Source organism: Biomphalaria glabrata, chromosome 2 (genome assembly GCF_947242115.1).
Source record: "Biomphalaria glabrata chromosome 2, xgBioGlab47.1, whole genome shotgun sequence".
Classification (NCBI taxonomy): domain Eukaryota; kingdom Metazoa; phylum Mollusca; class Gastropoda; family Planorbidae; genus Biomphalaria; species Biomphalaria glabrata.
In genome coordinates this window covers 20,933,183-20,946,641 of record NC_074712.1, presented here as the reverse complement: position 1 = coordinate 20,946,641, position 13,459 = coordinate 20,933,183, and the positions used below count along the sequence as shown (strand labels likewise).

Sequence of the window (13,459 nt, the reverse complement as noted above, 5' to 3'; positions counted from 1 at the left end):
TTTAAAAAACAATAAACTAAGAGCAAGTATCACTGAACTATATATTATTTTGATGGAATTTAGTATGATCAAAATTTAGATTTAGTGCTAGCTTTAGGGTTAGGGTTAGAATTAGGTTTAGGGTTAGGTTTAGAATTAGGGTTAGGTTTAGAATTAGGTTTAGGGTTAGAATTAGGTTTAGGGTTAGGATTAAGTTTAGAATTAGGGTTAGGGTTAGAATTAGGTTTAGGGTTAGGTTTAGGATTAGGATTATTAGGTTTAGAATTAGGGTTAGGGTTAGAATTAGGGTTAGAATTACGTTTAGGGTTAGGTTTAGTGCTAGGTTTAAGATTAGGTTTAGAATTAGGGTTAAGTTTACTGCTAGGTTTAGGGTTAGGGGTTAGGTTTAGGTTTAGAATTAGGGTTAGTTTTAGGATTAGGGTTAGTTTTAGGATTAGGGTTAGGTTTAGAATAGGTTTAGTGAAACCTGACCCTAACCTTAAATCTAACCCTAAACCTAGCACTAACCCTAAACCTATTTCTAAACCTAGCACTAACCCTAAACCTAAATACTAAACCTAACCCTAAACCTAGCACTAACCCTATCCCTAAACCTAAATACTAAACCTAACCCTAAACTTAATTCCCTAAACTTAGTACTAAACCTAAACCTAAATACTAACCCTAAACCTAATTCGAAACCTAACCCTATTTCTATACCTAATTCTTATTCTAAACCTAACCCTAAACCTAGCAGTAAACCTTTTATTTTGATTCTACTAAACCTAATCCTAAACTATAATATAGTGCTCCAAACGATATATAGTTCAGTGACATTTTTTTCTTTACTTCCTCTCCAGAACATCATAACAATATGGCGTTTCCACTATTACAGCAATAATAAGGAACCGTAAAAACTAAATATTTTTTTTTCGGCTTAATATTAATTTGCGATGGTACAGCTTTGGAGGGTAGGTTTATGAGCCTATGGTCTACGGTAGGACCACAGAAAGAACCGGATCAGGCGTGGGCGGCATAATATCGCCTATTACCGATAAATCCTAAAAGAAATTAGTTATGGGTGGACAAGAAAATAATTGTTTAAGTTGAAAATTAAAGTTTCCCACGATTTGCTGGGAAAAACTCAAATGAACTTTTGCATGTAAGTTTCGTATCGTCACACAGGCCTCAGGTCAACATATGACCACTTTTGACCATTTCGGGGTTACAGGCTTCAGGTCGACACAGCCACTTTTAGCCAAAAAAAAACAATAACAAAAGGGTCATGATGTACTATAAGCTTCAGGGAAACCTATGAGCCTACAAGCTTCATAGAATCCCACCTGTAGACATCCATTCGGTAAAGCCTATCTGATGATTCAATACAGGTTGAATCCCTCAGAGACAAAGCTATAAAAAATGTCACATTTGGGAGTACCTCAGGATGCAGAACATAAGGGAAAAAAATACTGCCTGGAATTCATTTGAGGCTATATCTACTAATTAATACATTATATAAAATACTACAATGACTAAAGATATACTTAGCCCAAAGATCTCCAGAGCAGGGCACACTTCTCCCGAGTGCCTCAAGACACACGACCACTAACAGAAAAAAATACTATTTACAACACAGGTCCAGTGGTCAAGCTGGTAACTCAGGAGCAAGTGGCAACTAAACACGGTCTACATGCCCTTATATAAACTTCATAAGGGGAATCACTCTAGTCTTTACAATAGCTCAAAAATAATTAACTCCCCATTATGTCACACCTCTTCATAACTTCTAATGGTTGGGAGTGGAGTTGTTGAAAAAAATGTTACTAATTGCAGTCTCGAGTTTGTAAGTACAACACGCCAACAGAATAAATAGTCAAGAGTAGGTGAATCCAGCCTTCTAGAACACACAACTTTATTACAGAAAGAATTCTACAGTCCACGTCATTAAATTCAGTACAAGCCGTCTCTTCGTCGTTCGTACTCTATTTTTCTCTTAAACCTATTTTCGCGCAGGACATCGTCATATTCTTTTTTGAAGCAACGTCTTTATTATATATGATAAGATTAAAGTAACTTTTTTAATAAACTGTCGCATCACTAAAAAAAATACCCAATTAAATGTAATTTCTAGTTTAGTCATAAAATTACATTTAGTCATTAAATTATCTACAGTAAGTGGGAAGTTTTTTTTTTTTTTAGAAAATTGGAAATGTAGACATTTGATCAACCAGAATGGTCGAGCGACGTTCTGTCCGGTTCTAAATAGCCATTAGGGACACTATATAAAAAGCTGAGGTGTTATTGTCAAGACGATTGACTACAGCCCGGTTCATTATAGTCCGGTCGACTATCGCTCAGTTCAGTGTGGTTCAGCGGTGTGATTGAGTACGGTGCATTACGACGGTTCAGTGTGGAATACTGTTATGTACAGTCAAGACACCTCAATAGTTCAAGACGGCATCTTGATCTTGGTCTGCGATCGAGTCCGACACAACGATCCCAGTGTGTGAAGGCAGTCTTGAACAGTTGAGCCAAGTACAAGCCTGCAACGAGACGGAGAGACCAGCGAAAGAGTTGATACGTCGGTTGTTCACAAAGAAATATTTGTACAGCCTGTGTTACGTGTTGCCAATTGTACAGTATTGGCTGTGATTTATTGAACATTAAACTATTACGTTCTTTTGGAGCCCTGAGTTTTCAAGTTCTTTAAGTTGGGTGCTCAGTGCGCTTTAGACCATTCGTGGAACTTGTGGGGGGGGGGGGGGGGTATCTGGGAGGTTTCCGTGCTGTCCTTAGGCGCTCAGTCAACACAACTCTCCTTTCAAATCTAGGTTCAAAAGATGTTTTTGTTGTTTTTTGTTTTATGTAGGCTCCCCTCTCCCTTCGATGGTAGGCCGGTAATAGTTTTGTGTTGTCGGACTTGTCTGTCTGTCGGTATGTAACGTTTAAATCGAAAAAAAAAAACAAGAAAAAAATATTTAAAAGTTAATTTCTCTTTTCTTTAGACAAAAAAAAAATAAATGTAATATTAATAAAAAATCTTATTATCGAAAATGCGTTCATTAAAAACACCCAAAACGGTTCTTTGAAATTGATCTTCTGAATGATATCTGAATGATACCAGTACATTTTTTGTTTACCACACGGTCTAAAGTTTTATTATTGATATTGGGTTGTCCAGTTGGTTTTGAAGTGAAAAATAACACCAAACTATGTGTTAAAAAGATTTTTTTTATTATTTTAAAAGATTAAAACAACACTATGCCTTAAATATTCCTTTTCCATAGGGAAGTCGACGGACTGACATGTACTTGACTGACTTGTACTTGACTGACTTGTACTTGACTGACTTCTGACTACACTCAACTTACTTCTTCAACTAGTTTCAATTTGAAATATTGTTTAGCTGTTGACTTGATACTTCAGTGTTTTGATCATTATCTTTCCACTTTTTGACTATGAAAAATAATGTGAGGTAAAAGCAGATATGGAAAAACTTTTGACATTTTTCACCAATTCTTGAACTAAGTAAAAAAAAAGTTTAAAATAAATGTAACCACTTGACACTTATAAGTACTATTGATTCTCTTCTTTTTCTCCACGACATGATAAAAATGTTGAATATGTACAATTTTGTTTTAGGTCTATGCTAATATATTTTCCTTTATTGCAGCAAGAGAAAAGAAGAGAATAAGGTTAAAAAGAATAATATTTTACTAGAGACATGAACATAGAAATTGTTACGGTCTGGACATTCCTTATGTTAAGGTTAATGCAATATACTCAAGGTAAACTCTGAAAATTCATTTATTTTATTTATAAAAAAAGGTGATGGAACTTAATTGAAACTCGTGGGCGAAAGCCTTCTCAGGTTTCTCAAGCCAACACGGTAAACACTTTGCTAGTGAAGAACATGGAAGATTGTAGAGTTATCTATACGCCTCAGACGACGACCTGTATAGAGGGGACTAATTCAGCTTATACCACCACTTCAGTGACGTTTCAGAAAAGTACTTTTTTTTTCGCTTGCTCGAGATAGCAAGGTAAAAGAAATTATTGTGCAAAATTTCATCTCGATCCGAGATTGGGTGTCGGTGAAATAACGTATATAAAAAGACAGACAGTGAGTTGATATAAGCTTTGTATAAAAGGAACTAGAATAAGTAACAAAAGTGGAAAGTACATGATATTTGGGCCCCAAAGCAGCTAGACTGACCACATGTAGTAATGCATTATGAAAATATGAGAATCCTTTACAGTTGTCAGTTGCATTGGTTTAGTTAGTTATACACGTAAATATATTGATTTAGAATTAGATCTAGATCTAGTCTAGGTCCATATTTTGAATTTAATAAACCATTTGATTTGATTTAATTGTCATTGTAAATTAGCTTTCACTTTAGATTTAGACTTAACTTAGGCATTGTAAACCTTAAACTAGATTTAGACTAGACCCCTTTAAAAACTAAAATCAACAACAGTCATCATGAAATTGTTCTGGCTATTTATCCAACTATTAATTACTAAATACACACTAGCTGAACACAGAACTAGATCTACCTTAGTCAACACTAAACTTAAAAAGGAAACAACAGTCATAATCAATCATCACACTTTAGATCAATGCAACTTCAAAAATAACCTAACATACACATCCATAACATTAAAGAAGATTACCCATCACAAATGGAAGTTCTCAATCAGACACAGCAGAAATAAATACCTATCACTGTAAATATTAATAGCAGGACATGTAGAGTCAAATCCAGGGCCTAGATCTAAAGATAGATGCAACATCTGCAAAAAAGTATGCACCATGAAACAGAAAGCCATTCAATGTGACACCTGCGATGAATGGTACCATACATCAAGTCTCCATATGACTACACCTGTGTATTATGCCTTAGGCAACAAAGACGCATCATGGCACTGTGTACCGTGTGGGTTACCTCAGTTTACATCAGGACTGCTTGATTCCTTTGATGCAAACACTTCTAACCCATACAACATCCTAAACACCAACCCAAACCAAACTCACCAACCACTAGCCAGATCCACTCCTGTTAAACCTAAATCTACTAAAATTAATACAACAGCCTCACTAAACAAACCTACTAAAGAAGTAATACCAAAATACCTTAAAAACTTAGTAATAAATTTTCAAAGCATTAGGAACATAACAGCAGATTTAGAAATTTTATTAGAATGTGAGAAACCAGACATAATTGCAGGAAGAGAAACTTGGCTACATCCTGAAATTTATAATGCAGAAATTTTCAATAGTAATTATAAAATTTTTAGAAAAGATAGGGCTGATAATCATTGAGGAGTTCTTTTAGCAATAAAAAACACTCTTATAGCAGAAGAAATTACCTTACGTAACTCAAAAAATATAGAATCAACATTTTGTAAAATTAATACATCAACATCCCTAATAATAGGCAGCATTTACAGACCACCAAATTCTAGTTTAGAATACATGCAGGAACTATGTAATCAGATTACTACATTTAAAGAGACAAATAAAAATGCAGTTTTTTGGATTATGGGTGATTTCATCCTACCTGATATAAATTGGAAAACACTAACCATAGATAAACACCAAAACCTTAAGGACATATATGAGCTTTTCATAGAAACTTTACACAACCTAAGTTTAGATCAAATCATTAAAAAGCCAACTAGATTAAACAACACATTAGATCTCTTCTTAACCAACAGACCTGGATTAGTAGTTGATTATGATATTATCCCTGGTCTATCAGACCATGAGATCATAAAAATACACAGTCAGATAAAAGCAGTAGCCAATACAAAACCCAAAAGAAAAATCTTACTCTTGAATAAATGTAACCTAACAGAACTACACCAAGCTGCATTAAACTTTCAACAAACATTCTTATTAGAAAAAGACATTAACAAACCAGTCGATGACCTCTGGAATTTATTTAATTAAAAACCATCTTAAAAGCATTATAGAAAATCATATACCAACTAAATACACATCAAACAAAATAAATAAATGCTGGTTTAATATTAGACGATAGAAGCTTTGTAAACAGAAGGAAAACCTATACAGAAAATTTAAAGAAACTAATGCAGAAAGAGTTTACAAAAAGTATATAAAAATTAAACACTTAACCCAAAAAAAAAAGCAGACAGCTGCAGAGTCAATACATAAACAATGTAATATCTAAAGATAACAACAAAAACCTATGGTCATAAATTAGGTCTAAGAAAATGGAAACAACAGGCATAGCGCCATTAAAAGGTGAACATAACATAATACATAATGATAATGAAATTAAAGCAAACATCCTAAACAAATACTTTGCATCAGCATTCTCAGCCCCAGGAGACAAAGACATATTACTTAATTTGAACCAAGTAGACAACATAGAAGATATAGCAGTACAAGAAAATGGAATTCAAAAACTATTAGCCAACATCAAACCAAATAAAGCGTCTGGACCTGATTATATTCCAGCTAGATTACTCAAAGAACTAAGCTATGAGCTAGCCCCAGTGTTCAAAATACTCTTTCAGGCTTCACTTAACCAGGGAAGAGTACCAAAGGACTGGAAAGAAGCTAATGTCACCCCCCTATTTAAAAAAGGAGAAAAATCTGACGCAGGAAACTACAGACCAGTATCACTTACCAGCATCACATGTAAAATCCTAGAACACATAATATGTAGCAACGTCATAAACCACTTAGACAAACATAATGTCCTTACTCCATACCAACTTACTTTAGGAAATATAGATCATGTGAAACACAACTAATAGGACTAATTGATGATTTTTCAAAAGGTTTAGATAATAGTGAACAAATAGATGCTATCTTATTAGTTTTTTCTAAGGCTTTTGACAAAGATCCCCACAATAGTTTGCTTAAAAAATTAAAGTATTTCGGCATTAATGGTCCACTGCATCAGTGGATTAAAGATTTTCTGATAGGGAGAGAACAAACTGTAATAATAAATGGCTCTAAATCAACACCGATAACAGTAAACTCAGGTGTACCTCAAGGAACAGTCTTGGGTCCACTACTATTTTTAATTTACATAAATGATTTACCAAATTGCATTACTTCAGGAACAAAAGTCAGATTATTTGCAGACGATTGCATAATATATAGAACAATAAAAACAATACAAGAAAAAGATATTTTACAAAGAGAATTAGATGAATTACAGAAATGGGAATCAAATTGGAGCACGTCTTTCCACCCAGAAAAATGTCAGTTGTTAAGAGTAACAAAAAAACTAAAACAAATTAATTCCACCTATCTTATTCATGGCAAACCAGTAACACATACTAAAAATGCAAAATACCTAGGTGTTATAATAAATGAAAAACTGTCATGGAATCCACATATTGATGAAACTACAAAAAAATCAAACAAAGCATTAGGATTTATTAAAAGAAATTTCTATAAATCAAATAAGAACATAAAACTAAAGTGTTATTTAACCTTGGTTAGGCCAATAATAGAATATGCATCTTCCGTTTGGGACCCCTCAACTCAAGAAAACATTAAGAAACTGAAACAGACACAAAATAGAGCAGTGAGATTCATAACAAACGAATATTCACATTTGACTAGAGTAACACCTTTAGTAAAATCACTAAATTTAGAAAGCCTTCAAGACAGAAGGCTCAAAAGTAAAGTAGCAATCATACATAAAACACTGAACCATAATCTTCAAATACAAAAACAAAATTTAATATACTCTGTAAGACACAAAGATAAAGGCACATTCCTCGTCCCATATGCCAGGACAAATTTGTACAAATACTCCTTCTTCCCTAGTGCTATTAGAGCATGGAATGAACTGCCTGAGCTAGCCAGGAAAACCAGTGACTTGGCAGAATTTAAGTCATTGGTTAATATGCATGACTAAATGCATGACGCGTAGGACGTAATCATCTTCTTTTTTGAAGTAACGTCTGTATTATATAAGATAAGATAAGAAATAGTATCAGTACATTGTAGTAATAAAAAAGAACTCCCTCGTGGGACACACTCTTCGGCCTCACCAAGATAGGGAAGACAGGGCTCAAGGAACTGTGACCCAGTCAGTCGAGAAAAAGTTAAAATAGTTAGTTGAGAGAAGTAAGTTGAGTTTAGTCAGAAGTTAGTCAACTGCAGTAATCATAGCTAGATAGTATCTGGTAACAAGTTATTGTAGAAAGTTCTAAAGAGTGGAATTTAAGAAGTTGAAGCTAACAGTTGCATTGATGAAACACGTGTATGTGAAGTCAAGTCATGTACTTTGTCATGTGATTGTATTATAAATGAGGCTCTAAAATTATTATACTCATCAAATATTACCATGAAAATTGGATTGATGTCATGTAAAAAAAAACTTATATGTTATCACGTTCTACAATCAGTCTACTTTTATTTACATTTCGCAAGTAGTTCCTGTAGTTAATGTTAGTTCAGTCTCAGTAACTGTAACACTGTGTATGAACAATATGATTACATCCTGCATCATCGTTAAAATTGTCATTTACAGAGACCTAAGTGATGTACACTCCGGCTATCACATTTAGAGGAAGTTGAGCATAATACGTTTGTTTGTACTGTTAAATAAAAAATATTGACTAAGTTTGACGGTACTGTTAAACTTTAAAGCTACTTACCATTTAGGGCAAAACCTTTCCAAACTTTCACTGATCTTAGAGACATGGCTTTTGTCTCTTCAGACGTCAATCTTGTCTACGTAATACATCGATCGTTCGTTACACCAGGCAATACATTCCATGCTCTAATAGCACTAGGGAAGAAGGAGTATTTGTACAAATTTGTCCTAGCATATGGAATGAGGAATGTGCCTTTATCTTTGTGTCTTTCTGAATATTTTATTAGATTTTGTTTTTGTATTTGAAGATTATGGTTCAGTGTTTTATGTATAATTGTTACTTTACTTTTGAATATTCTACCCTAAAGGCTTTTTAAATTTAGGGATTTTACTAAAGGTGTTACTCTAGTCAAATGTGAATATTCGTTTGTTATGAATCTCACTGCTCTATTTTGTGTCTGTTCCAGTTTCTTAATATTTTCTTGAGTTGAGGGGTCCCAAACAGAGATGCATATTCTATTATTGGCCAAACCAAGGTTAAATAACACTTTAGTTTTATGTTCTAATTTGATTTATAGAAATTTCTTCTAATAAACCCTAATGCTTTGTTTGATTTTTTGATAGATTCATTAATATAGGGATTCCATGACAGTTTTTCATTTATTATAACACCTAAGTATTTTGCGTTTTCGTCTGTGTTACTAGTTTATCATGAATAAGATAAGTGGAGTCAATTTGTTTTAGTTTTTTTTGTTACTCTTAATAACTGCAATCGTCTAAAAATAATCTGACTTTAGTTCCTGAACTTAATTCAATTTGGTAAATCATTTATGTAAATTACAAATAGTTGTGGACCTAAGACTGTTCTTTGACATGGTTTTAAAGGCCATACAATAACATTTATTAATAAACCTTCCTTGGACTTTTTCTATGATATAACTATTAAAATGACAAAATATTTTCAGGTGAATGTGAAATGACATTAAGTTCAGGGCAGAATATAAGAGACGTCGATAGGACCCCTCACACTGCAGGCACTTTACAAGTAAGTTTTGGAAAGTCTTCGTTTCATTCAAGAAAACAAAATGCATATAATGCAAAATATTTTCTCTTTTGAATTGCATGCAAATTGAAGTGATCCCTCTGTCTGAGCGCAGATTAGTTAAAACCAACTTGAATACTTTAATAAGATGTCATGGGGTGACTCCTTCAGAGCAATGCTAAAGTTAATTCAACTCTAAACATTTGTGAAGAGAACATTTGATGACCAGTGTCTCAAACAACACGTAGCTTATAATATTTACACATAAAAAAAGTTAAGAAATGAAGAAATCCTTTTGGTTCCAGAAATGTAGCTAGGTATCTTCTATTATAGATCACAGACGTTCAGGCTAATCAGAAAATAATTACGTCCTACGAGTATCGATGTGTCAATCTAGTCGTGCATGTTAATTAAAGACATCAACTCTGTTAAGCCATTAGTTGTCCAGGCTGATTCAGGCAATCCATTCCATGCTTTGATGGCACTATGGAAAAAGGAGCCCTTGTAAGAACTTATCCTATAACAGGCATGTCAAACTCATTAAGGTGTATGGGCCACATATAAAAACCAAAATATGATCCGAAGGGCCGCAGCCAATAATCAGTTGGAGAACATTGCCTACACGAATGAGAATCTGAAATTATAGGTCGGAAAATTGTGAGGTATTTTTTCATTATAAAATGTGTGAAAAGTGCAGTGTGTGTGTCTGTTGGTGTTGGCGAGTGTGATGTTTAACAAGTGCAGTGTGTGTGTGATGGTGTTGGCGAGTCTGATGTTTAACAAGTGCAGTATGTGTGTGATGATGTTTGCGAGTGTGATGTTTAACAAGCGCAGTGTGTGTGTGATGGTGTTGGCGAGTGTGATGTTTAACAAGCGCAGTGTGTGTGTGATGGTGTTGGCAAGTGTGATGTTTAAACAAGTGCAGTGTGTGTGTGATGGTGTTTGCAAGTGTGATGTTTAACAAGCGCAGTGTGTGTGTGATGGTGTTTGCGAGTGTGATGTTTAACAAGCGCAGTGTGTGTGTGATGGTGTTGGCGAGTCTGATGTTTAACAAGTGCAGTATGTGTGTGTGATGATGTTGGCGAGTCTGATGTTTAACAAGTGAAGTGTGTGTGTGTGATGATGTTTGCGAGTCTGATGTTTAACAAGTGCAGTATGTGTGTGTGTGATGGTGTTGGCGAGTCTGATGTTTAACAAGTGCAGTATGTGTGTGTGATGATGTTTGCGAGTCTGATGTTTAACAAGTGCAGTGTGTGTGTGATTGTGTTGGCGAGTGTGATGTTTAACAAGTGCAGTATGTGTGTGATGATGTTTGCGAGTGTGATGTTTAACAAGTGCAGTGTGTGTGTGATGGTGTTGGCGAGTGTGATGTTTAACAAGTGCAGTTTGTGTGTGATGATGTTTGCGAGTGTGATGTTTAACAAGCGCAGTGTGTGTGTGATGATGTTGGCGAGTGTGATGTTTAACAAGTGCAAGGTGTGTGTGTGTGTGTGATGATGTTGGCGAGTGTGATGTTTAAGGTATTGTTTTAAATAGACTACACTATAACTGTACAATATTTACGTACAGCCTAGAGTTAACAACATATAGAAAGCAAAAAAAAAGTAAATTTTAATTCAATTCAGAAATAAAGAAAATTTAGTAACAAAAGTATTTATAAGGAAAAAGGACAGTGCTGTAAGGGATTAATCTCAGTAAGAAGCCTTAGTGCATATAGGCTTACATATGGTACGGGGTAGAGTGCGCCTAGTAGATTCACAAAATTTCACTGTCTTCATAGACGAAATTAAATTTTTTTTTCTCAGACATGTTTACAAGATTGTAGGATTGACACGTCATGCCTTGTAGCAGTGTTTAGAGAAAGCTGCTTTTTCGGCGATCAAGTTGCATTAGCTAACTTATTTGCAGACGACGAAAGTCAAGATGTTTACATTAAACAGTGTGTCGGTAGGTATATCAGAGATTAACTTGTATACTATTATTACCAATGTTTTATTTTTCATGATTTCTCTAGTCTGTAAGGAGGAGGCAACCCAATCTGTGATTATCACGCGTATCGAGAGTTCTCTCTCCAAGGGGGAAAACGACCGAGAAATATTGTGTTTGGGAGGGAGGCTGATGGTTTCATAAGACTATTAGTGCGGGAGAATACAAAACACTTCACTACCCATGCAATGATTTTGATGGCAGGCTTCTAATATTGCCTTTAATCCAATGTATTGCCTTTACGTGAGGCTCCAATATTGGGTCCCACCTGAAGGCTATGTTAACAATGTTCTGAAAATAGTTAAGACAGAAACGACTTAAGGTAACTCATGCAACAGTTTTAGGAATAAGCTGATATTTTTTTTATGCACGTTTTTTTAGACAGGTTAAAGCTAACAAATAAATTTTGATAGACTTTTGAATGCAAGGCTGTACATTCTAGATTGACAATGCTGCAAGTGTAAGCTTAAAGAGAATGGTATTTTTTAACCATTTGATATAATAAGTATTTTTATAACAAGCTTGTTTTATATTCATAGCTCAATGAAATATAATATTTACATATTTAATTTCAGATACTATTATAAGCCCACCACAGTTATCCACAGAAACAACAGAAACCACTACTTTAGAATCAACAAAAACTACTGCTTCACCACCACAGTCCTCCACAGAAACATTAGAAATCACTACTTTACCATCAACCACTACTACTGCTTCCCCACCACAGTCATCCACAGAAACAACAGAAATCACTACTTTACCATCAACAACTACTCCCACCACAGTCCTCCACAGAAACATTAGAAATCACTACTTTACCATCAACCACTACTACTGCTTCCCCACCACAGTCATCCACAGAAACAACAGAAATCACTACTTTACAATCAACAACTACTCCCACCACAGTCCTCCACAGAAACATTAGAAATCACTACTTTACCATCAACAACTACTCCCACCACAGTCCTCCACAGAAACATTAGAAATCACTACTTTACCATCAACCACTACTCCCACCACAGTCCTCCACAGAAACATTAGAAACCACTACTTTACCATCAACCACTACTCCCACCACAGTCCTCCACAGAAACATTAGAAACCACTACTTTACCATCAACCACTACTCCCACCACAGTCCTCCACAGAAACATTAGAAACCACTACTTTACCATCAACCACTACTCCCACCACAGTCCTCCACAGAAACATTAGAAACCACTACTTTACCATCAACCACTACTCCCACCACAGTCCTCCACAGAAACATTAGAAACCACTACTTTACCATCAACAACTACTCCCACCACAGTCCTCCACAGAAACATTAGAAATCACTACTTTACCATCAACCACTACTACTACATCTTCACCACAGTTATCCCCAGAAACACCAAAAACCACTACTTTACCATGAACAACTACTACTACATCTTTACCACAGTCATCCTCAGAAACAACAGAAACCAATACTTAACCATCAACAACTACTACTACATCCATACCACTTGCATCCCCAGAAACACCAGAATCCACTACTTTACCATCAACAACTACTACAACCGCAAAAATATCACGAGAAGGTATTTATTGCTCTTTTTAAAAATCTTATTACCTTCACTATTAACCACCACTTAATTTATTGTAGATCTACCTCCCCTAAATGCTAAGCAGTTAGGTGCCTCAGTAATTGTTATAATTTCAACAGTCTCCTATGTTTGCAAAATCTCAATGTTTGCATTGTTTGAATTTTGGAAAACGGCTCTTCATACAGACCAAAAGTGTAGAGGTTCATGGACTGACTACAACAAATACCTTCTCCTCAATAATGGGGTGTCTCAATATAGAGCATATT

General features: G+C 34.9%; 1 protein-coding gene across 4 annotated transcripts in view; it reads left to right on the top strand.

Moving 5' to 3' along the window:
* LOC106056667 (uncharacterized) overlaps nucleotides 1–13,459 on the top strand; it is a 38,226-nt gene that overhangs the window by 11,758 nt on the left and 13,009 nt on the right. For all 4 annotated transcript variants that reach the window (XM_056022054.1, XM_056022055.1, XM_056022051.1 and 1 more), the window contains 4 exons: nucleotides 3,653–3,767; nucleotides 9,536–9,615; nucleotides 11,418–11,559; nucleotides 13,125–13,187. In XM_056022054.1, coding sequence (XP_055878029.1) covers nucleotides 3,704–3,767; nucleotides 9,536–9,615; nucleotides 11,418–11,559; nucleotides 13,125–13,187 — 349 coding nt within the window. In that variant the 5' untranslated portion in view covers nucleotides 3,653–3,703. The remainder of the gene's footprint in view (nucleotides 1–3,652; nucleotides 3,768–9,535; nucleotides 9,616–11,417; nucleotides 11,560–13,124; nucleotides 13,188–13,459) is intronic.